Below are 23,182 nucleotides of genomic sequence, written 5' to 3' on the forward strand. Positions count from 1 at the left end.
ATACCTTCTCGTATAACTGTAGTATAACCTGTATAAACTCATGACTTTGTTATTGTTACGCTAACAGTCCCGCGGAGACAGAAAGATCCGGAAGATCTCCAAGACGCACCATCTGTTGCGCTCTCACCTCCACTTTGTCTACTATAGACCCCTTGTCTGCTGCCCCAGAGCCACAGCCAGGATCCCTGTCTGCTGCCCCAGAGCCACAGCCAGGATCCCTGTCTGCTGCCCCAGAGCCACAACCAAAACCCCTGTCTGCTACCCCACAGCCACAGCCAGAACCCCTGACACACTGCCCCACAGCCATCTCCAGTTACTTCAGAGTCTCCCACAGCTGCCTCAGGGTCGGCCATCCCGGAGCCACTGACAACATCTTCCCCGGAGGCGTCACCAGTTTCAGGGTCACCAGCAGCTGCTCCGGAGACACTGGTAGCTGCCGCACAGCCTTCCAAAGACGCCGTTGAGTCTTCACCAACTGTCCCACCAACTGTCCCACCAACTGTCCCAGAGATTCGTCAGCTGCCCTAAGACCAAGTATGATATTTCGATGTTAGTTCACCGACGACGAGGAAAACGAGGAGGCCCAGATCCCGCAGGGACGACCACAACCCCGAAATCTTCACCCTTTCAAGTGCTCTGGTCAGGGTCTTCCTACAGTCCTGAGGCCGTGGCTGGTCCCACCAACACTCCCTCATGGTAGGAACGATCCTTCCCTTTTTCAGGATAGCCCGAGTAGGACTCCATTCTCCTCTCATTACACGTTAAAATGTCTGGCTTAGAAACTACACTTGACATACTTAACTCGCACGAGGTTAGATTCTGTATACTTGTGGCGTCTGTTTGATGGATTTTAATGTCTTTTTCATAGCACTTCAATACAGTTAGTATTCCTCGAAAAATGCCATTGTTCCTCAGTACGTGTGCCACTAATCCGTTAAAAAGAAGACGGAAAAACGTTATGAACTTTTTGTATAATGGGTAATAAAGTTTATTTTCCCTGACCCTCTCACTTTGCACACAACCCCGACCAAAACACCCTATATCTGCCACTCTATCATCAAACACATTCAACATACCTTCAAAATATTCACTCCATCTCCTTCTCACTTCATCACTACTTGTTATCACCTCTCCATTTGCCCTCTTCATCGATATTCCAATTTGTTCTTTTGTCTTACGCACTTTATTTACCTCCTTCCAAAACATCTTTTTATTCTTCCTAAAATTTGATGATATTCTCTCACCCCAACTCTCATCTGTCCTCTTTTTTACCTCTTCCACCTCTCTCTTGACCTCCTGCCGCTTTCTTTTATACATCTCCCAGTCACTTGCACTACTTTCCTGCAAAAATCATCCAAATACCTCTCTCTTCTCTTTCACTAACAATCTTACTTCTTCATCTCACCATTCACTATTCTTTTTAATCTGCCCACTTCCCACCTTTCTTATGCCACATGCATCTTTTGCACAAGCCATCACTGCTTCCCTAAATACATCCCATTCCTCCCTCACTCCCCTTACGTCATTTGCTCTCACCTTTTCCCATTCTGCACCCAATCTCTCTTGGTGCTTCCTAACACAAGTCTACTTTCCAAACTCACTTACTCTCACCACTCTCTTCTCCCTAACGTTTTCTCTTCTTTTCTGAAAACCTCTACAAATCTTCACTTTCGCCTTCACAAGATAATGATCAGACATCGCTCCAGCTGTCCCTCTCAGCATATTACATGCCTTGCATTTGACTTTGTAAACACTCCCAACTGTTCCATGGTTTGGCCTACTATTCATTAAGGTCTTACTGATAGTGTTATTGTGCTGGAAAGCAACATTACAAGCACTGTTTTTAGAACATGTCCTAGATTAGCTAGATTGGGTGAATAGGGCAACACTAAACATTCAGACTTATCCTCATTTGTTACATTTTTGTTACAGGAAGCATAAAATGTCTTCCTTGCTTTCCGGTAAGCTTTATTCACAAACCACTTGGGGTAAAATAAGTGCCTAGCGATACGTCTTATATGACCACATATGTCTACCAGGCCTATGGGATCACATATCCGTAGTACTCTTATAAACATAGACATACCTACAGACAGTATGACTTTCTGCATAACTTAAACTCGTTAGCTCCCTCCATAAGATTCACTCAGGAAGTTGAAATGAATAAGTTACCCTTTGTGGATGTAGAGGTCATCAGGGATAAAGGTATCTGGAAAACTAAAGTTTACAGAAAAATATTAATGTTCTGTCTTATGTCTACTATTACACAGATCATCATATTAATGTAAAAAGATCAGTCTTTATATCTATATACCTGAGAACATACAGGAATTCAGATCCTGAATGTTTAGATGATGGACAGAAGCGAAGATACCCAATAAATATACTTAATTTGTGTTGTAATACAGCAAGGAAAACGTATCTACAGTAGCCAAAATCATTAGCCAGAATGTAAAAGTAACCAAAGAACCCTTGTTCTTCCCTTTCATGAGAATTTCTCGAATGTGTTCACATTCTCAAAAAACTTCATGTAGAGGTAGTATTCATATATGACAACACCATCAAGAAAGCCCTTATCAAAAATAGCCCATCAAAATATACAGGTGTTGTTTATAAAGTCCCATGCAAAGACTGCAATCAATTCTATATTGGACAATCGGGGAAAGATATGGGGACCAGGATCTCACAACATATGTATAGTGCTAGGATACCCCCACCAGAGCAGCGGCTCTGGAATATTGATCTTGCTACAAACTACAACTCTGCAGATTGTACATAATCTATATGACATCATACTTCATCGAATGTCGCAGATTAGATAAAAAAAAAAGATAGAGATAAGTATTTCACTTTTTTATGTGAAAATATTCCATACAGTTATAGTTATCTTTAACTTTTTCCTGTTCCTTTTTTTTTTATCTACATCTCATTTGGAAAACACCTTTTGAGTCAGACATTCTTGAAAAAGGAGGCTAAGATGATGATCTATGGTGAAAATATTGCATGGGGCAAAAATGTGGGCAGTTGCTGGTATAGAAGAACATCTGAGGTAGCAAACCAGAGCCTCAGTACACAGTGGAGAAAATGAGACTAAATTTCAAACGAAATAATTGTCTTAGAAAAAATTAAAGCAAATGCATGCACATACGAGGGCCAGAACAGAACAAAGTCAATAAATGAACTCGTGTGTATAATTCATCTCACCGTAGCAAATAAACATGACCACATACGCATTAAGAATGGACAAGAGTAAAAATTGACTTAAACAATGTTTTTCGAACATGCATGTCGAAGAATAAATGTGTACAGTGTCTACATGGTTCTTTTCAGTCGAAGTAGTTATTAAGACAATGCTTCGCTGCATTTGGCGTCAACATATTTACTGCATACACTCTACTCTGTACGGTTAACCAGTATCGCACGGGAATACATTCTGTATTCCGTGGAGTATACAGCTCTGTATGACCCATACAATTTCTTCCAAACGTAACATGTATTTCACCAACAAAAAACACCACAGCTAACCCACTGAATGCATCGTGTCGTGTTGGGTCCACTGGATCTTATCATCAAATACTTATAAATCAAGAATAAAAAGTAACAGTATGAAAAACAAATTGGTGTAAGAGAGCAACGACTGACCAGTGTCATGAAATTGTAATGAACCTGAAAAAAAAAGGAACATTAAAAATGTACTCCAATTCTCTTAAGATTTATGGGAGAAATACTGAAGACTACAACGGAGAGGGGATACTTACTGTCATTTGTCCTATTACGACACTGTTCTGAGAACTCCAGATATTCAACAAAAGTGATTGATATACCATATCTTGTGTAAGAGAACTCCTTTCTTTAAGACACAGCGATTTTGTCTCTAAGCCTTTTATTCATTAAAGAAATGAAAATCTACAAAATAGAATATGTAAATTTGCATGTTTACATGTTGACAGTTTGGCGTGCTTCGCTTAATTTCGCGAACGCCTTTTTATATGATCACAGATATGGACACACTATAAAACACTGTGTCTTAGAGAGATTAAAAACAGGACATATTTGAGACAGGTCCTGTATATGAAAACACCTGCAAGATATGACACAGCATCTTAACCTTAGTGACAAAACACCTAAAATTCTGAGACGACTTTAACACTATAAGTGCATGTACTGAATCAACTTTGTAGCAATACGTCATATTCATCTGCCCACTGGAGCACGACAAGGACCATTTTGACTTTTGCAATCCTTTTGCACTACCGCTCTCCAGATGAGTATTGGGTGCACAATAAAATTATATATATATATATATATATATATATATATATATATATATATATATATATATATATATATATATATATATATATATATATAGAAATGGTTTGGTCACATGGAGAGAATGAGTGAGGAAAGATTGACAAACTGGATATATGTGTCAGAGGTGGAGGGAACGCGGAGAAGTGGGAGACCAAATTGGGGATGGAAAGATGTAGTGAAAAAGATTTTGAGCGATTGGGGTCTGAACATGCAGGAGGGTGAAAGGCATGCAAGGAATAGAGTGAATTGGAACGATGTGGTATACCGGGGTCGACTGCTGTCTATGGATTGAAGCATGTGAAGCGTCTGGGGTAAACCATGGAAAGTTTTGTGGGGCTGGATGTGGAAAGGGAGCTGTGGTTTCGGTGCATTATACATGACAGCTAGAGACTGAGTGTAAACGAATGAGGCCTTTGTTGCATTTTCCTAGCGCTACCTCGCGTGTATGCGGGGGGAGGGGGTTGTCATTTCATGTGTAGCGGGGTGGCGACGGGAATGGGTAAAAGCAGCAAGTATGAATTATGGACATGTGTATATATGTATATGTCTGTGTATGTATATATATGTATACGTTTAGATGTATAGGTATGTATATGTGCGTGTGTTGACGTGTATGTATATACATGTATATGTGGGTGGATTAGGCCATTCTTTCGTCTGTTTCCTTGCGCTACCTCCCAGACGCGGGAGACAACGACAAAGTATGATATAGAAAAAAGAATAATTTACATATATATATATATATATATATATATATATATATATATATATATATATATATATATATATATATATATATATATTTATTTATCTATTTATTTATCTATATTTATTTTGCTTTGTCGCTGTCTCCCGCGTTAGCGAGGTAGCGCAAGGAAACGAACGAAAAAATGGCCCAACCCACCCACATACACATGCATATACATACACGTCCACACACGCAAACATACATACCTATACATATATATACACACACAGACATATACATATATACACATGCACATAATTCATACTGTCTGCCTTTATTCATTCCCATCGCCACCTCGCCACACATGAAATAACAACCCCCTCTCCCCTCATGTGCGCGAAGTAGCGCTAGGAAAGGACAACAAAGGCCCCATTCGTTCACACTCAGTCTCTAGCTGTCATGTAATAATGCACCGAAACCACAGCTCCCTTTCCACATCCAGGCCCCACACAACTTTCCATGGTTTACCCCAGACGCTTCACATGCCCTGGTTCAATCCATTGACTGAACGTCGACCCCAGTATACCACATCGTTCCAATTCACACTATTCCTTGCACGCCTTTCACCCTCCTGCATGTTCAGGGCCTAATCACTCAAAATCTTTTTCACTCAATCTTTCCACCTCCAATTTGGTCTCCCACTTCTCCTCGTTCCCTATACTTCTGCCACATATATCATCTTGGTCAATCTTTCCTCACTCGTTCTCTCCATGTGACCGAACCATTTCAAAACACCCTCTTCTGCGCTCTCAACCACACTCATTTTATTTCCACACATCTCTCTTACCCTATTATTACTTACTCGATTAAACCACCTCACACCACATATAGTCCTCACACATCTCATTTCCAGCACATCCACCCTCCTGCGCAAAACTCTATCCATAGACCACGCCTCGCAACCATATAAGACTGTTGGAACCACTATTCCTTCAAACATACCCAATTTTGCTTTTCGAGATTATGTTCTCGACTTCCACACATTCTTCAAGGCTCCCAGATCTTTCGCCCCCTCCCCCACCCTATGATTCACTTCCGCTTCCATGGTTCCATCCGCTGCCAAATCCACTCCCAGATATCTAAAACACTTCACTTCCTCCAGTTTTTCTCCATTCAAACTTACCTCACAATTGACTTGACCCTCAACCCTACTGTACCTAATAACCTTGCTCTTATTCATATTTACTCTCAACTTACTTTTTTCACACACTTTACATCACCAGCTTCTGCAGTTTCTCACATGAATCAGCCACCAGCGCTGTATCATCAGCGAACAACAACTGACTCACTTCCCAAGCTCTCTCATCCACAACAGACTGCATACTTGCCCCTCTTTCCAAAACTCTTGCATTCATCTCCCTAACAACCCCATCCATAAACAAATCAAACAAACATGGAGACATCACACACCCCTGCCGCAAAACGACATTCACTGAGAACCAATCACTTTCCTCTCTTCCTACACGTAAACATGCCTTACATCCTCGATAAAAACTTTTCACTCCTTCTAACAACTTGCCTCCCCCACCATATATTCTTAATACCTTCCACAAAGCATCTCTATCGACTCTATCATACGCCTTCTCCAGATCCATAAATGCTACATACAAATACATTTGCTTTTCTAAGTATTTCTCACATACATTCTTCAAAGCAAACACCTGATCCACACATCCTCTACCACTTCTGAAACCACACTGCTCTTTCCCAATCTGATGCTCTGTACATGCCTTCACCCTCTCAATCAATACCCACCCACATGATTTCCCAGAAATACTCAACAAACTTATACCTCTGCAATTTGAGCACTCACCTTTGTCCCCTTTGCCCTTGTACAATGGCACTATGCAAGCATTCCGCCAATCCTCAGGCACCTCACCATGAGTCATACATAGCGTGAATAACCTTACCAACCAGTCAACAATACACTCACCCCCTTTTTTAATAAATTCCACTGCAATACCATCCAAACCCGCTGCCTTGCCGGCTTTCATCATCCGTAAAGCTTTTACTACCTCTTTTCTGTTTACCAAATCATTTTCCCTAACCCTCTCACTTTGCACACCACCTCGACCAAAACACCCTATATCTGCCACTCTATCATCAAACACATTCAACAAACCTTCAAAATACTTACTTCATCTCCTCACATCACCACTACTTGTTATCACCTCCCCATTAGCCCCCTACACTGAAGTTCCCATTTGTTCCCTTGTCTTACGCACTTTATTTACCTCCTTCCAAAACATCTTTTTATTCTCCCTAAAATTTAATGATACTCTCTCACCCCAACTCTTATTTGCCCTCTTTTTCACCTCTTGCACCTTTTTCTTGACCTACTGCCTCTTTCTTTTATACATCTTCCACTCATTTGCATTATTTCCTTGCAAAAATCTTCCAAATGCCTCTCTCTTCTCTTTCACTAATAATCTTACTTCTTCATCCCACCACTCATTACCCTTTCTAATCTGACCACCTCCCACACTTTTCATGCCACAAGCATCTTTTGCGCAAGCCATCACTGCTTCCCTAAATACATCCCATTCCTCCCCCACTCCCTTTACCTCCTTTGTTCTCACCTTTTCCCATTCTGTACTCAGTCTCTCCTGGTACTTCCTCACACAAGTCTCCCAAGCTCACTTACTCTCACCACTCTCTTCACCTTAATATTCTCTCTTCTTTTCTGAAAACCTCTTCAATTCTTCGCATTCGCCTCCACAAGATAATGATCAGACATCCCTCCAGTTGCACCTCTCAGCACATTAACATCCAAAAGTCTCTCTTTCGCGCGCCTATCAATTAACACGTAATCCAATAACGCTCTCTGGCCATCTCTCCTACTTACATACGTACACTTATGTATATCTTTCTTTTTAAACCACTTCAGTAGTTCATAAAATTACATTTAACGTAAATTTTCTATACATGTGGGACATGTTTCGTGGAGACAATCCACCTCATCAATAGGTGCCAGTACTGTACAAAGTTATTCAAATCCCGGCATGACACCTGGTTCCCGCCGTCCAGCACCAATCTATATAGACCAAGCACTGTCTGCTTTGTCTGGCCGCAAACCGTTGTAAGAGAGAGAGTGTATTATGGTGGGGTCACGTGGCCGGTGTTGACCTGGGTAGCTGGATGTGTCTTGAACAACTGTTTATAGCTGTGTATTTTACTGACGCTCGCCTGGCATCTCTGTGAACGTTTACTGAATGCTAAACTACAAATATTTCGCTACCTGAAAACGTCTGGAAGCGATTGTATAGAAATAGAGATGGTTTGTTCACTTGGCGCGTTACAGCATACATGACTCGTCGACTTGTGGATAACACAGTAGATGGTTATATCCCAATGTTACCTTTTGAAGGAAAAGTATTTGAAGGAGTGGTTCTCCAACATTGGTGTAGAAGCTCCCTCTCTCGACATTGCTTGACAAAGGTCCAAGTAGATCTTTCTTAGGTATACAGAGCCCTTTATATTTTGTAGTATATGACACAAACATTTGATGAAGACAGTCCCATATGATCGTGACCTTGGTGCTTTGACCCCCTCTTTGGAGGCATAGAAAGTTATCATATCATAGAATATGATCCCACTGTCACAAGGAGATTCCTTAAAATTTTCCCCACCGTCAAAAGAAAACTTTTCACGGATTTCCCCACGGCAGAAGTTAACCATGAAAATCTTGGGTTTCCCTCTCAGTTGCGGGCACATACTGTTAGCGAACTTACGCCTGATCTCATTAAGATGTAAGTCCTTATGATCGGCAGATAGAAATGTGTAACAACCTTTTCCATGGCTAAGGAAGAAAGCAATGAATGAATCAACTGTAGACAGTGTCTCGTCCTTCGAAATGAAGTCCAGTTTGCTTAATGTTGCATTCTTCGATAGATCTTCATAGATGAATACTCGGTAATGTAGTTCACGAAAAGTTCTTTCCAAGTTGGCTATGTCGAAATGTGCTCCAGCCCGTTTGTTCTGATTATGAGTAAAATTGTAGTTAAACACATAGACATGACCTCGAGGGTTTGACGTAATGGGATAACAATACATCTCCTCCTGATCTCCAGGACTGGTCGTGTTAGGACGAAGGTAACTTTCCTCCTGACCTCCAGGACTGGTCGTGTTAGGACGAAGGTAACTTTCCTCCTGACCTCCAGGACTGGTCGTGTTAGGACGAAGGTAACTTTCCTCCTGACCTCCAGGACTGGTCGTGTTAGGACGAAGGTAACTCTTCTCCTGACCTCCAGGACTGGTCGTGTTAGGACGAAGGTAACTTTCCTCCTGACCTCCAGGACTGGTCGTGTTAGGACGAAGGTAACTTTTCTCCTGACCTCCAGGACTGGTCGTGTTAGGACGAAGGTAACTTTCCTCTTGACCTCCAGGACTGGTCGTGTTAGGACGAAGGTAACTTTCTCCTGACCTCCAGGACTGGTCGTGTTAGGACGAAGGTAACTTTCCTCCTGACCTCCAGGACTGGTCGTGTTAGGACGAAGGTAACTTTTCTCCTGACCTCCAGGACTGGTCGTGTTAGGACGAAGGTAACTTTCCTCTTGACCTCCAGGACTGGTCGTGTTAGGACGAGGGTGACTTTCCTCTTGACCTCCAGGACTGGTCGTGTTAGGACGAAGGTAACTTTTCTCCTGACCTCCAGGACTGGTCGCGTTAAAACGACAGTACATTTCTATGGATGTTTTGGGCGGGATGACGTCAGCAAATGACACCTTGAAAATCAAAAGGCCTGATTAGTTTAGATTTCAGCAGCGAAATACATCCAGCAAATACTTCTTGTCTCTTTCTGTGAGAAGCAGAGGAGGTTCCTGCAACCATCCTTGGGGGACCGAAGAACTTGCGAAAGTGGACACTAATGCAATATAAGGACACTATATTATACTGAAGTGGCAATACTGGCAAAGTGTCAAAGTGTTTTGAATGTCTGACTCAAACACTTCCATTCCCTTATGACATAACGCTGGTGGCTGATTCATATGACAAACTGCAGAAGCTGGTGACTGAGTTTGGTAAAGTGTGAGAGAGAAGAAAGTTAAGACTAAATGTGAATAAGAGCAGGTTATTAGGTACAGTAGGGTTAAGGGTGAAGTCAATTGGGAGGTAAGTTTGAATGGAGAAAAACTGGAGGAAGGAAAGTGTTTTAGATATCTGGGAGTGGATTTGGCAGCGGATGGAACCATGGAAGCTGAAGTGAATCATAGGGTGGGGGAGGGGGCGAAAATTCCGGGAGCCTTGAAGAATGTTTGGAAGTCGAGAACATTATTTCGGAAGGAAAAAATGGGTATGTTTGAAGGAATAGTGGTTCCAACAATATTGTATAGTTGCGAGGTGTGGGCTATGGACAGAGTTGTGCGCAGGAGGGTGGATGTGCTGGAAATGAGATGTTTGAGGACAATATGTGGTGTGAGGTAGTTTGATCGAGTAAGTAATGTAAGGGTAAGAGAGATGTGTGTAAGAGAGATGTGTGGAAATAGAAAGAGTGTGGTTGAGAGAGCAGAGGAGGGTGTTTTGAAATGGTTTGGTCACATGGAGAGAATGAGTGAGGAAAGATTGACCAAGAGGATTTATGTGTCAGAGGTGGAGGGAACGAGGAGAGGTGGGAGACCAAATTGGAGGTGGAAAGATGGAGTGAAAAGGATTTTGAGTGATCGGGGCCTGAACATGCAGGAGGGTGAAAGGTGTGCAAGGAATAGAGTGAATTGGAACGATGTGGTATACCGGGGTCGACGTGCTGTCAATGGATTGAACCAGGGCATGTGAAGCATCTGGGGTAAACCATGGAAAGTTCTGTGGGGCCTGAATGTGGAAAGGAAGCTGTGGTTTCGGTGCATTATTACATGACAGCTAGAGACTGAGTGTGAACGAATGGGGCCTTTGTTGTCTTTTCCTAGCGCTACCTCGTACACATGAGGGGGGGAGGGGGTTGTTATTTCATGTGTGGCGAGGTGGCGATGGGAATAAATAAAGGCAGACAGTATGAATTATGTACATGTGTATATATGTATATGTCTGTGTGTGTATATATATGTGTACATTGAGATGTATAGGTATGTATATTTGCGTGTGTGGACGTGTATGTATATACATGTGTATGTGGGTGGGTTGGGCTATTCTTTCTTCTGTTTCCTTGCGCTACCTCGCTAACGCGGGAGACAGCGACAAAGCAAAATAAATAAATAATGGATAAATATATATATATATATATATATATATATATATATATATATATATATATATATATATATATATATATATATATATATATTTTTTTTTTTTGTATTTATTACACTTTGTGGCTGTCTCCCGCGTTAGCGAGGTAGCGCAAGGAAAGACGAAAAAATGGCCCAACACACCCACATACACATGTATATACATACACGTCCACACACGCACATATACATACCTATGCATCTCAATGTACACATATATATATACACACACAGACATATACATATGTACACATGTACATATTTCATACTTGCTGCCCGTATTCATTTTCGTCGCCACTCCGCTACACATGAAATGACAACCCCCTTCCCCCGCACGCGCGGGTGAGGGGGTTGTGAATAAGAGCAAGGTTATTAGGTACAGTAGAGTTGAGGGACTAGTCAATTGCGAGGTAAGTTTGAATGGAGAAAAACTGGAGGAGTGAAGTGTTTTAGATATCTGGGAGTGGATTTGGCAGCGTGGAACCATGGAAGCGGAAGTGAATCATAGGGTGGGGGAGGGGGCGAAAGTTCTGGGAGCGTTGAAAAATGTGTGGAAGTCGAGAACGTTATCTTGAAAAGCACAAATGGGTATGTTTGAAGGAATAGTGATTCCAACAATATTATATGGTTGTGAGGCGTGGGCTATAGATAGAGTTGTGCGGAGGAGGGTGGACGTGCTAGAAATGAGGACAATAAGAGGTGTGAGGTGGTTTGATCAAATAAGTAATGAAAGGGTAAGAGAGATGTGCGGTAATAAAAAGTGTGTGGTTGAGAGAGCAGAATGAGTGAGGAAAGATTGACAGAGGACATATGTGTCAGAGGTGAAGGGAACGAGGAGAAGTGAGAGACCAAACTGGAGGTGGAAAGATGAAGTGAAAAAGATTCTGAGTGATCGGGGCCTGAACATGCAGGAGGGTGAAAGGCGTAAAAGAAATAGATTGAATTGGAACGATGTGGTATACCGGGGTCGACGTGATGTCAATGGATTGAACCAGGGCATGTGAAGCGTCTGGGGTAAACCATGGAAAGTTTTGTGGTGCCTGGATATGGAAAGGGAGCTGTGGTTTCGGTGCATTATACATGACAGCTAGAGAATGAGTGTGAACGAATGTGGCCTTTGTTGTCATTTCCTAGCGCTACCTCGCACACATGCGGGGGGAGGGTGTTGTCATTTCATGTGTGGCGGGGTGGCAACGAGAATGAATAAGGGCAGACAGTATGAATTATGTACATATGAATATATGTATATGTCTGTATGTGTGTATATATGTATACGTTGAAATGTATAGGTATGAATATGTGCGTGTGTAGACAAGTATGTATAAACATGTGTATGTGGGTGGGTTGGGCCATTCTTTCGTCTGTTTCCTTGCGCTACCTCGCTAACGTGCGAGACAGCGGCAAAGTATAAAAAATGAATATGAATATATTTATTATTATTTTTTTTTATTTCGCTTTGTCGCTGTCTCCCGCGTTTGCGAGGTAGCGCAAGGAAACAGACGAAAGAATTGGCCCAACCCACTCCCATACACATGTATATACACACACGTCCACACACGCAAATATACATACCTATACATCTCAATGTACACATATATATATACACACAGACACATACATATATATCCATGCACACAATTCACACTGTCTCCCTTTATTCATTCCCATCGCCACCTCGCCACACATGGAATACCATCCCCCTCCCCCCTCATGTGTGCGGGGTAGCGCTAGGAAAAGACAACAAAGGCCTCAGTCGTTCACACTCAGTCTCTAGCTGTCATGCAATAATGCCCGAAACCACAGCTCCCTTTCAACATCCAGGCCCCACACAGCTTTCCATGGTTTACCCAAGACGCTTCACATGCCCTGATTCAATCCACTAACAGCACGTCAACCCCGGTATACCACATCGATCCAATTCACTCTATTCCTTGCCCGCCTTTCACCCTCCTGCATGTTCAGGCCCCGATCACTCAAAATCTTTTTCACTCCATCTTTCCACCTCCAATTTGGTCTCCCACTTCTCCTCGTTCCCTCCACCTCCGACACATATATCCTCTTGTTCAATCTTTCCTCACTCATTCTCTCCATGTGCCCAAACCATTTCAAAACACCCTCTTCTGCTCTCTCAGCCACGCTCTTTTTATTTCCACACATCTCTCTTACCCTTAAATTACTTACTCGATCAAGCCACCTCACACCACACATTGTCCTCAAACATCTCATTTCCAGCACATCCATCCTCCTGCGCACAACTCTATCCATAGCCCACGCCTCGCAACCATACAACATTGTTGGAACCACTATTCCTTCAAACATACCCATTTTTGCTTTCCGAGATAATGTTCTCGACTTCCACACATTCTTCAAGGCTCCCAGGATTTTCGCCCCCTCCCCCACCCTATGATTCACTTCCGCTTCCATGGTTCCATCCGCTGCCAGATCCACTCCCAGATATCTAAAACACTTTACTTCCTCCAGTTTTTCTCCATTCAAACCTACCTCCCAATTGACTTGACCCTCAACCTTACTGTACCTAATAACCTTGCTCTTATTCACATTTACTCTTAACTTTCTTCTTTCACACACTTTACCAAACTCAGTCACCAGCTTCTGCAGTTTCTCACATGAATCAGCCACCAGCGCTGTATCATCAGCGAACAACAACTGACTCACTTCCCAAGCTCTCTCATCCACAACAGACTTCATACTTGCCCCTCTTTCCAAAACTCTTGCATTCACCTCCCTAACAACCCGATCCATAAACAAATTAAACAACCATGGAGACATCACACACCCCTGCCGCAAACCTACATTCACTGAGAACCAATCACTTTCCTCTCTTCCTACACGTACACATGCCTTACATCCTCGATAAAAACTTTTCACTGCTTCTAACAACTTGCCACCCACACCATATATTCATAATACCTTCCACAGAGCATCTCTATCAACTCTATCATATGCCTTCTCCAGATCCATAAATGCTACATACAAATCCATTTGCTTTTCTAAGTATTTCTCACATACATTCTTCAAAGCAAACACCTGATCCACACATCCTCTACCACTTCTGAAACCACACTGCTCTTCCCCAATCTGATGCTCTGTACATGCATTCACCCTCTCAATCAATAACCTCCCATATAATTTACCAGGAATACTCAACAAACTTATACCTCTGTAATTTGAGCACTCACTCTTATCCCCTTTGCCTTTGTACAATGGCACTATGCAAGCATTCCGCCAATCCTCAGGCACCTCTCCATGAGGTCTCCCTCTTCTCCTCGTTCCCTCCACCTCCGACACATATATCCTCTTGGTCAATCTTTCCTCACTCATTCTCTCCATGTGCCCAAACCATTTCAAAACACCCTCTTCTGCTCTCTCAACCACGCTCTTTTTATTTCCACACATCTCTCTTACCCTTACGTTACTTACTCGATCAAACCACCTCACACCACACATTGTCCTCAAACATCTCATTTCCAGCACATCCATCCTCCTGCGCACAACTCTATCCATAGCCCACGCCTCGCAACCATACAACATTGTTGGAACCACTATTCCTTCAAACATACCCATTTTTGCTTTCCGAGATAATGTTCTCGACTTCCACTCATTCTCTCCATGTGCCCAAACCATTTCAAAACACCCTCTTCTGCTCTCTCAGCCACGCTCTTTTTATTTCCACACATCTCTCTTACCCTTAAATTACTTACTCGATCAAGCCACCTCACACCACACATTGTCCTCAAACATACATACATACATTAAATAACCTTACCAACCAGTCAACAATACAGTCACCCCCCTTTTTTAATAAATTCACTGCAATACCATCCAAACCTGCTGCCTTGCCGGCTTTCATCTTCCGCAAAGCTTTTACTACCTCTTCTCTGTTTACCAAATCATTTTCCCCAACCCTCTCACTTTGCACACCACCTCGACCAAGACACCCTATATCTGCCACTCTATCATCAAACACTTTCAACAAACCTTCAAAATACTCACTCCATCTCCTTTTCACATCACCACTACTTGTTATCACCTCACCATTAGCGCCCTTCACTGAAGTTCCCATTTGCTCCCTTGTCTTACGCACTTTATTTACCTCCTTCCAAAACATCTTTTTATTCTCCCTAAAATTTAATGATACTCTCTCACCCCAACTCTCATTTGCCCTCTTTTTCACCTCTTGCACCTTTCTCTTGACCTCCTGTCTCTTTCTTTTATACATCTCCCACTCAATTGCATTTTTCCCTGCAAAAATCGTCCAAATGCCTCTCTCTTCTCTTTCACTAATAATCTTACTTCTTCATCCCACCACTCACTACCCTTTCTAATCAACCCACCTCACACGCTTCTCATGCCACAAGCATCTTTTGCGCAATCCATCACTAATTCCCTAAATACATCCCATTCCTCCCCCACTCCCCTTACTTCCATTGAATATATATATATATATATATATATATATATATATATATATATATATATATATATATGCCCTAGTTATTGGTGCATTCATGGCACTGTGCTGGATACACATTTCCAGTGATATGTACTAAAACGTTTAGTATACTAACATTTGTATTTGAATATCACTTGTGAACCTCTTCTTCATCAGAGTAACAGACCAATAATGAACCAAAAGGTAATTTTGGACATGGAGGTACGTACCTTGTTTTGGTATTTTTCGGTTGGAATGGGTGTCTCCAGGATTGCTGTGGCTGGTAGGCTATACTCATTTACATCACATGTGTAGGTTAGGTTGCCGTCATCTTCCGCGGTAGTTTGGCCGACCTGAATGGTCCTCGATGTCTCGTCAACTGTGGCACATACCTGCACAGGTGACATTGCGGTTAACATATCCAAGAAGGGAAGGACGCGTTGCTGAGTAGATATGGGTGGTGACATCCCACATCGTTCATCGTCGACACACTAGAAACAATTACAGTAAATTCTAACTGTCTGTGAGGGCTTGGTCTGCTTGTGTTTCTAGTACGACCATTACCAACAATATTATCGCTTAGAAGAACACAATAATTCTTGCAAAATAGAGAGCATATACGAAGCACATTCAGTTTCTTTTCTGGACAATACTGATCTTACATCGTACGTGTTATATTCCCAAATGAGTCACTAAATGTATCCTGAACAGTTGTTGTGTAAGTTCTCTACCACTACCATTGACACACACACACACACACACACACACACACACACACACCGATTCAGGATTAAGTAATCTTAGTTACAGGGAAAGGCAACAGACATTAACATTGTCCACTATGGGAGGAAGAATAGTAAGGGGAGCCCTGTTAACATCCATTCAAGTTTTTAAATCACACTGATAACGTAGACAGTGGACACTTCTTTGGCCTACTATTATCAACTTAAGACATGTTCTAAAAACCTGTTCTTGTAATGTTGCTTTCCAGTACAATAACACCATCAGCAAGACTGAAGTAAATGATAGGCCAAATCATGAAACAATTGGCAGTGTTTACGGCGTCAAAAGCAAGGCATGTAAAGATATCTATGTACGCCAGACAGGTCAAAGTGTAACGGAGAAGTGTTATTGGCACCGACATTCCGTACGCAGGCATGACCACAAAAATGCGATCGCTAAACAATGCATGAAAATGATCACCCTGGCCATAGATCTTGAAAATCCCCTTACTTCATATACCTCTGTTGATTATGCCACACGTAACGTCATTGAATCTATCTTAGTTACTAATACTAAGAATCGTAATTTTTCCCCATGCAATTTTAAAGACCATCCTACCATTAACCAAATCAATATGAAAGAACTGATAAAACGCGAAAACATGAAAAAAAAAAAAAGTTGTTCAAGACACACCCAGCTATCCAGGTAAACCCCCGCCTCCAGACCCCCCCAAACCTCTAACATATTATCACTCTCACTTACAAGGGTTACGACCAGATATAGCAGACAGTGCTTGGCCTAGATGATCTTTGTTGGACGGCGGGAACCAAGTGTGATGTTCGGATTTAAACAACCTTACTAAGTACTGGCACCTGATGAGGTGGATTGTATCCACAAACCATGTTGTGCTACATGTATAGTACATTACACGTTGAATTTAATTGTTTGGACTCCTAATGAAGTCGATTTCTCCTTCATATATATATATATATATATATATATATATATATATATATATATATATATATATATATATATATATACAAGTATGCAGTCTGTTGTGGATGAAAGAGCTTGGTAAGTGAGTCAGTTGTTGTTCGGTGATGATACAGCGCTGGTGGCTGATTCATGTGAGAAACTGCAGAAGCTGGTGACTGAGTTTGGTAAAGTGTGTGAAAGAAGAAAGTTGAGAGTAAATGTGAATAAGAGAAAGGTTATTAGGTACAGTAGGGTTGAGGGTCAAGTCAATTGGGAGGTAAGTTTGAATGGAGAAAAACTGGAGGAAGTGAAGTGTTTTAGATATCTTGGAGTGGATTTGGCAGCGGATGGAACCATGGAAGCGAAAGTGAATCATAGGGTGGGGGAGGGGGCGAAAGTTCTGGGAGCCTTGACGAATGTGTGGAAGTCGAGAACATTATCTCGGAAAGCACAAATGGGTATGTTTGAAGGAATTTTGGTTCCAACAATGTTGTATGGTGGCGAGGCGTGGGCTATGGATAGAGTTGTGCGCAGGAGGGTGGATGTGCTGGAAATGAGATGTTTGAGGACAATATGTGGTGTGAGGTGGTTTGATCGAGTAAGTAATAATAGGGTAAGAGAGAGGTGTGGTAATAAAAAGAGTGTGGTTGAGAGAGCAGAATAGGGTGTTTTGAAATGGTTCGGTCACATGGAGAGAATGAGTGAGGAAAGATTGACCAAGAGGATATATGTGTCAGAGGTGGAGGGAACGAGGAGAAGTGGGAGACCAAATTGGAGGTGGAAAGATGGAGTGAAAAAGATTTTGAGTGATCGGGGCCTGAACATGCAGGAGGGTGAAAGGCGTAAAAGGAATACAGTAAATTGGAACGATGTGGTATACCGGGGTCGACATGCTGTCAATGGAGTGAATCAGGGCGTGTGAAGCGTCTGGGGTAAACCATGGTAAGTTCTGTGGGGCCTGGATGTGGAAAGGGAGCTGTGGTTTCGGGCATTATTGCATGACAGCTAAAGACTGAGTGTCAACAAATGGGGCCTTTGTTGTCTTTTCCTAGCGCTACCTCGTACACATGAGGGGAAGGGGGGTGTTAATCCATGTGTGGCGAGGTGGCGATGGAAATGAATAAAGGCAGTGTGAATTGTGTGCATGTGTATATATGTGTGTGTCTGTGTGTGTATATATATGTGTACATTGAGATGTATGGGTATGTATATTTGCGTGTGTGGACGTGTATGTATATACATGTGTATGGGGGTGGGTTGGGCCATTCTTTCGTCTGTTTCCTTGCGCTACCTCGCTAACGCGGGAGACAGCGACAAAGCAAAATAAAAAAAAAAAAAATATATATATATATATATATATATATTGAAGCTTATTGACACAGTGGTGAAATTGATGAGAACTGCTATTGACGTTTGTGTGAATAAATTGTACATCTCCTTTTCCATAGCCAGAGGTTGAACCATTATGTGACATTCATTTTTTTTTTCATTCATTTCAAGCTAAAAGTTTGTTTCTAAATTGTTCTTACATTTTTCATATGTATATATATGTATGTGTGTGTGTGTGTGTGTATGTGCATATGTGTGTGTGTGTGTGTGTGTGTGTATGTATATATATATGTATATTATCCCTGGGGATGGGGGTGAAAGAGTGCTTCCCACGTGTTCCTCGCGTGTCGTAGAAGGCGACTAGAGGGGACGGGAGCGGGGGGCCGGAAATCCTCCCCTCCTTGTATTAACTTTCTAAAATGGGAAACAGAAGAAGGAGTCACGCGGGGAGTGATCATCCTCCTCGAAGGCTCAGAGTGGGGTGCCTAAATGTGTGTGGATGTAACCAAGATGTGAAAAAAGGAGAGATAGGTAGTATGTTTGAGGAAAGGAACCTGGATGTTTTGGCTCTGAGTGAAACGAAGCTCAAGGGTAAAGGGGAAGAGTGGTTTGGAAATGTCTGGGGAGTGAAGTCAGGGGTTAGTGAGAGGACAAGAGCAAGGGAAGGAGTAGCAATACTCCTGAAACAGGAGTTGTGGGAGTATGTGATAGAATGTAAGAAAGTAAATTCTCGATTAATATGGGTAAAATTGAAAGTTGATGGAGAGAGGTGGGTGATTATTGGTGCATATGCACCTGGGCATGAGAAGAAAGATCATGAGAGGCAAGTGTTTTGGGAGCAGCTAAATGAGTGTGTTAGCGGTTTTGATGCACGAGACCGGGTTATAGTGATGGGTGATTTGAATGCAAAGGTGAGTAATGTGGCAGTTGAGGGAATAATTGGTATGCATGGGGTGTTCAGTGTTGTAAATGGAAATGGTGAAGAGCTTGTAGATTTATGTGCTGAAAAAGGACTGATGATTGGGAATACCTGGTTTAAAAAGCGAGATATACATAAGTATACTTATGTAAGTAGGAGAGATGGCCAGAGAGCGTTATTGGATTACGTGTTAATTGACAGGCGTGCGAAAGAGAGACTTTTGGATGTTAATGTGCTGAGAGGTGCAACTGGAGGGATGTCTGATCATTATCTTGTGGAGGCTAAGGTGAAGATTAGTATGGGTTTTCAGAAAAGAGGAGTGAATGTTGGGGTGAAGAAGGTGGTGAGAGTAAGTGAGCTTGGGAAGGAGACCTGTGTGGGGAAGTACCAGGAGAGACTGTGTACAGAATGGAAAAAGGTGAGAACAATGGAAGTAAGGGGAGTCGGGGAGGAATGGGATGTATTTAGGGAATCAGTGATGGATTGCGCAAAAGATGCTTGTGGCATGAGAAGAGTGGGAGGTGGGCTGTTTAGAAAGGGTAGTGAGTGGTGGGATGAAGAAGTAAGAGTATTAGTGAAAGAGAAGAGAGAGGCATTTGGACGATTTTTGCAGGGAAAAAATGCAATTGAGTGGGAGAAGTATAAAAGAAAGAGACAGGAGGTCAAGAGAAAGGTGCAAGAGGTGAAAAAAAGGGCAAATGAGAGTTGGGGTGAGAGACTATCAGTAAATTTTAGGGAGAATAAAAAGATGTTCTGGAAGGAGGTAAATAGGGTGCGTAAGACAAGGGAGCAAATGGGAACTTCAGTGAAGGGCGTAAATGGGGAGGTGATAACAAGTAGCGGTGATGTGAGAAGGAGATGGAATGAGTATTTTGAAGGTTTGTTGAATGTGTCTGATGACAGAGTGGCAGATATAGGGTGTTTTGGTCGAGGTGGTGTGCAAAGTGAGAGGATTAGGGAAAATGATTTGATAAACAGAGAAGAGGTAGTAAAAGCTTTGCGGAAGATGAAAGCCGGCAAGGCAGCAGGTTTGGATGGTATTGCAGTGGAATTTATTAAGAAAGGGGGTGACTGTATTGTTGACTGGTTGGTAAGGTTATTTAATGTATGTATGACTCATGGTGAGGTGCCTGAGGATTGGCGGAATGCGTGCATAGTGCCATTGTACAAAGGCAAAGGGGATAAGAGTGAGTGCTCAAATTACAGAGGTATAAGTTTGTTGAGTATTCCTGGTAAATTATATGGGAGGGTATTGATTGAGAGGGTGAAGGCATGTACAGAGCATCAGATTGGGGAAGAGCAGTGCGGTTTCAGAAGTGGTAGAGGATGTGTGGATCAGGTGTTTGCTTTGAAGAATGTATGTGAGAAATACTTAGAAAAGCAAATGGATTTGTATGTAGCATTTATGGATCTGGAGAAGGCATATGATAGAGTTGATAGAGATGCTCTGTGGAAGGTATTAAGAATATATGGTGTGGGAGGCAAGTTGTTAGAAGCAGTGAAAAGTTTTTATCGAGGATGTAAGGCATGTGTACGTGTAGGAAGAGAGGAAAGTGATTGGTTCTCAGTGAATGTAGGTTTGCGGCAGGGGTGTGTGATGTCTCCATGGTTGTTTAATTTGTTTATGGATGGGGTTGTAAAGGAGGTGAATGCAAGAGTCCTGGAAAGAGGGGCAAGTATGAAGTCTGTTGGGGATGAGAGAGCTTGGGAAGTGAGTCAATTGTTGTTCGCTGATGATACAGCGCTGGTGGCTGATTCATGTGAGAAACTGCAGAAGCTGGTGACTGAGTTTGGTAAAGTGTGTGGAAGAAGAAAGTTGAGAGTAAATGTGAATAAGAGCAAGGTTATTAGGTACAGTAGGGGTGAGGGTCAAGTCAATTGGGAGGTGAGTTTGAATGGAGAAAAACTGGAGGAAGTGAAGTGTTTTAGATATCTGGGAGTGGATCTGTCAGCGGATGGAACCATGGAAGCGGAAGTGGATCATAGGGTGGGGGAGGGGGCGAAAATTTTGGGAGCCTTGAAAAATGTGTGGAAGTCGAGAACATTATCTCGGAAAGCAAAAATGGGTATGTTTGAGGGAATAGTGGTTCCAACAATGCTGTATGGTTGCGAGGCGTGGGCTATGGATAGAGATGTGCGCAGGAGGATGGATGTGCTGGAAATGAGATGTTTGAGGACAATGTGTGGTGTGAGGTGGTTTGATCGAGTAAGTAACGTAAGGGTAAGAGAGATGTGTGGAAATAAAAAGAGCGTGGTCGAGAGAGCAGAAGAGGGTGTTTTGAAATGGTTTGGGCACATGGAGAGAATGAGTGAGGAGAGATTGACCAAGAGGATATATGTGTCGGAGGTGGAGGGAACGAGGAGAAGAGGGAGACCAAATTGGAGGTGGAAAGATGGAGTGAAAAAGATTTTGTGTGATCGGGGCCTGAACATGCAGGAGGGTGAAAGGAGGGCAAGAAATAGAGTGAATTGGAGTCATGTGGTATACAGGGGTTGACGTGCTGTCAGTGGATTGAAGCAAGGCATGTGAAGCGTCTGGGGTAAACCATGGAAAGCTGTGTAGGTATGTATATTTGCGTGTCTGGACGTGTGTATGTACATGTGTATGGGGGGGGGGGGTTGGGCCATTTCTTTCGTCTGTTTCCTTGCGCTACCTCGCAAACGCGGGAGACAGCGACAAAGTATAAAAAAAAAAAAAAAAAAAAAAAATATATATATATTTCTTCTTTCTTTCTTTCAAACTATTCGCCATTTCCCGCATTAGCGAGGTAGCGTTAAGAACAGATGACTGGGCCTTTGAGGGACTACCCTCACCTGGCCCAATTCTCTGTTCCTTCTTTTGGAAAAAAAAAAAAAAAAAAAAAAATGAGAGGGGAGGATTTCCAGCCCCCCGCTCCCTCCCCTTTTAGTCGCCTTCTACGACACGCAGGGAATACGTGGGAAGTATTTTTGCTCCCCTATCCCCAGGGATAATATATATATATATATATATATATATATATATATATATATATATCAGTCACATTCAACAGAATATTCCCTTATATCTACATGCAGTATTTTCTATATACGATTATATGCTTTTGGATAAAACCTTCGATATTTTGCTTCGTTAGAAAAACAGTTCAGTAATGAATAAAGAATAACTATGGAGTGGTTAGGGAATTTACCTTCTTCTCATGTTTTTGGCTCTCCAAGTGTTTCTTGAGAAAGGCTCTGGACGTGAGGCTCTGGTCACACACATTACATCTATAGGTTCCTTTCATATCATCCTCCAGTGTAGCTAGACCCACCTGAAGGGCCCTCGTTACCTCGTCAACTGGTTGGCCACCTGTAGCTCCTACCTGTACGGGATAACACAGTCATCATTACCAAGATAGCAGGAGGCAATTGCTGACTACATGTGCACTGTTGTCCAACTACAGAACCAGATGGTGGTTATATGAGTTAATACATCGGTCCATACTGAATTTAACTTTAGCATACATTATAATTCC

General features: G+C 42.3%; 2 protein-coding genes across 17 annotated transcripts in view; one reads left to right on the top strand and one right to left on the bottom strand.

The window, feature by feature from the left end:
* LOC139747211 (uncharacterized) overlaps positions 1-1,001 on the top strand; it is an 11,070-nt gene extending 10,069 nt beyond the window's left edge. For all 3 annotated transcript variants that reach the window (XR_011712349.1, XR_011712348.1, XM_071659244.1), the window contains one exon: positions 68-1,001. Coding sequence is in view for 1 of the 3 variants with exons in the window: in XM_071659244.1 (XP_071515345.1) it covers positions 68-147 (80 nt within the window). In the remaining 2 variants the exon portion in view is untranslated. The remainder of the gene's footprint in view (positions 1-67) is intronic.
* A 6,740-nt stretch (positions 1,002-7,741) lies between these two features.
* LOC139747210 (uncharacterized) overlaps positions 7,742-23,182 on the bottom strand; it is a 54,328-nt gene continuing 38,887 nt past the window's right edge. For 11 of the 14 annotated variants that reach the window (XM_071659231.1, XM_071659232.1, XM_071659233.1 and 8 more), the window contains 3 exons: positions 22,856-23,029; positions 15,967-16,227; positions 8,875-9,786 (listed from right to left, as the gene is read on the bottom strand). In XM_071659231.1, coding sequence (XP_071515332.1) covers positions 9,010-9,786; positions 15,967-16,227; positions 22,856-23,029 — 1,212 coding nt within the window. In that variant the 3' untranslated portion in view covers positions 8,875-9,009. Of the gene's footprint in view, positions 9,787-15,966; positions 16,228-22,855; positions 23,030-23,182 lie in introns of all 14 variants that reach the window. The other 3 variants (XM_071659238.1, XM_071659237.1, XM_071659241.1) reach the window with 1 other exon arrangement.

The sequence above is a fragment of the Panulirus ornatus genome, chromosome 67, assembly GCF_036320965.1.
Source record: "Panulirus ornatus isolate Po-2019 chromosome 67, ASM3632096v1, whole genome shotgun sequence".
Classification (NCBI taxonomy): domain Eukaryota; kingdom Metazoa; phylum Arthropoda; class Malacostraca; order Decapoda; family Palinuridae; genus Panulirus; species Panulirus ornatus.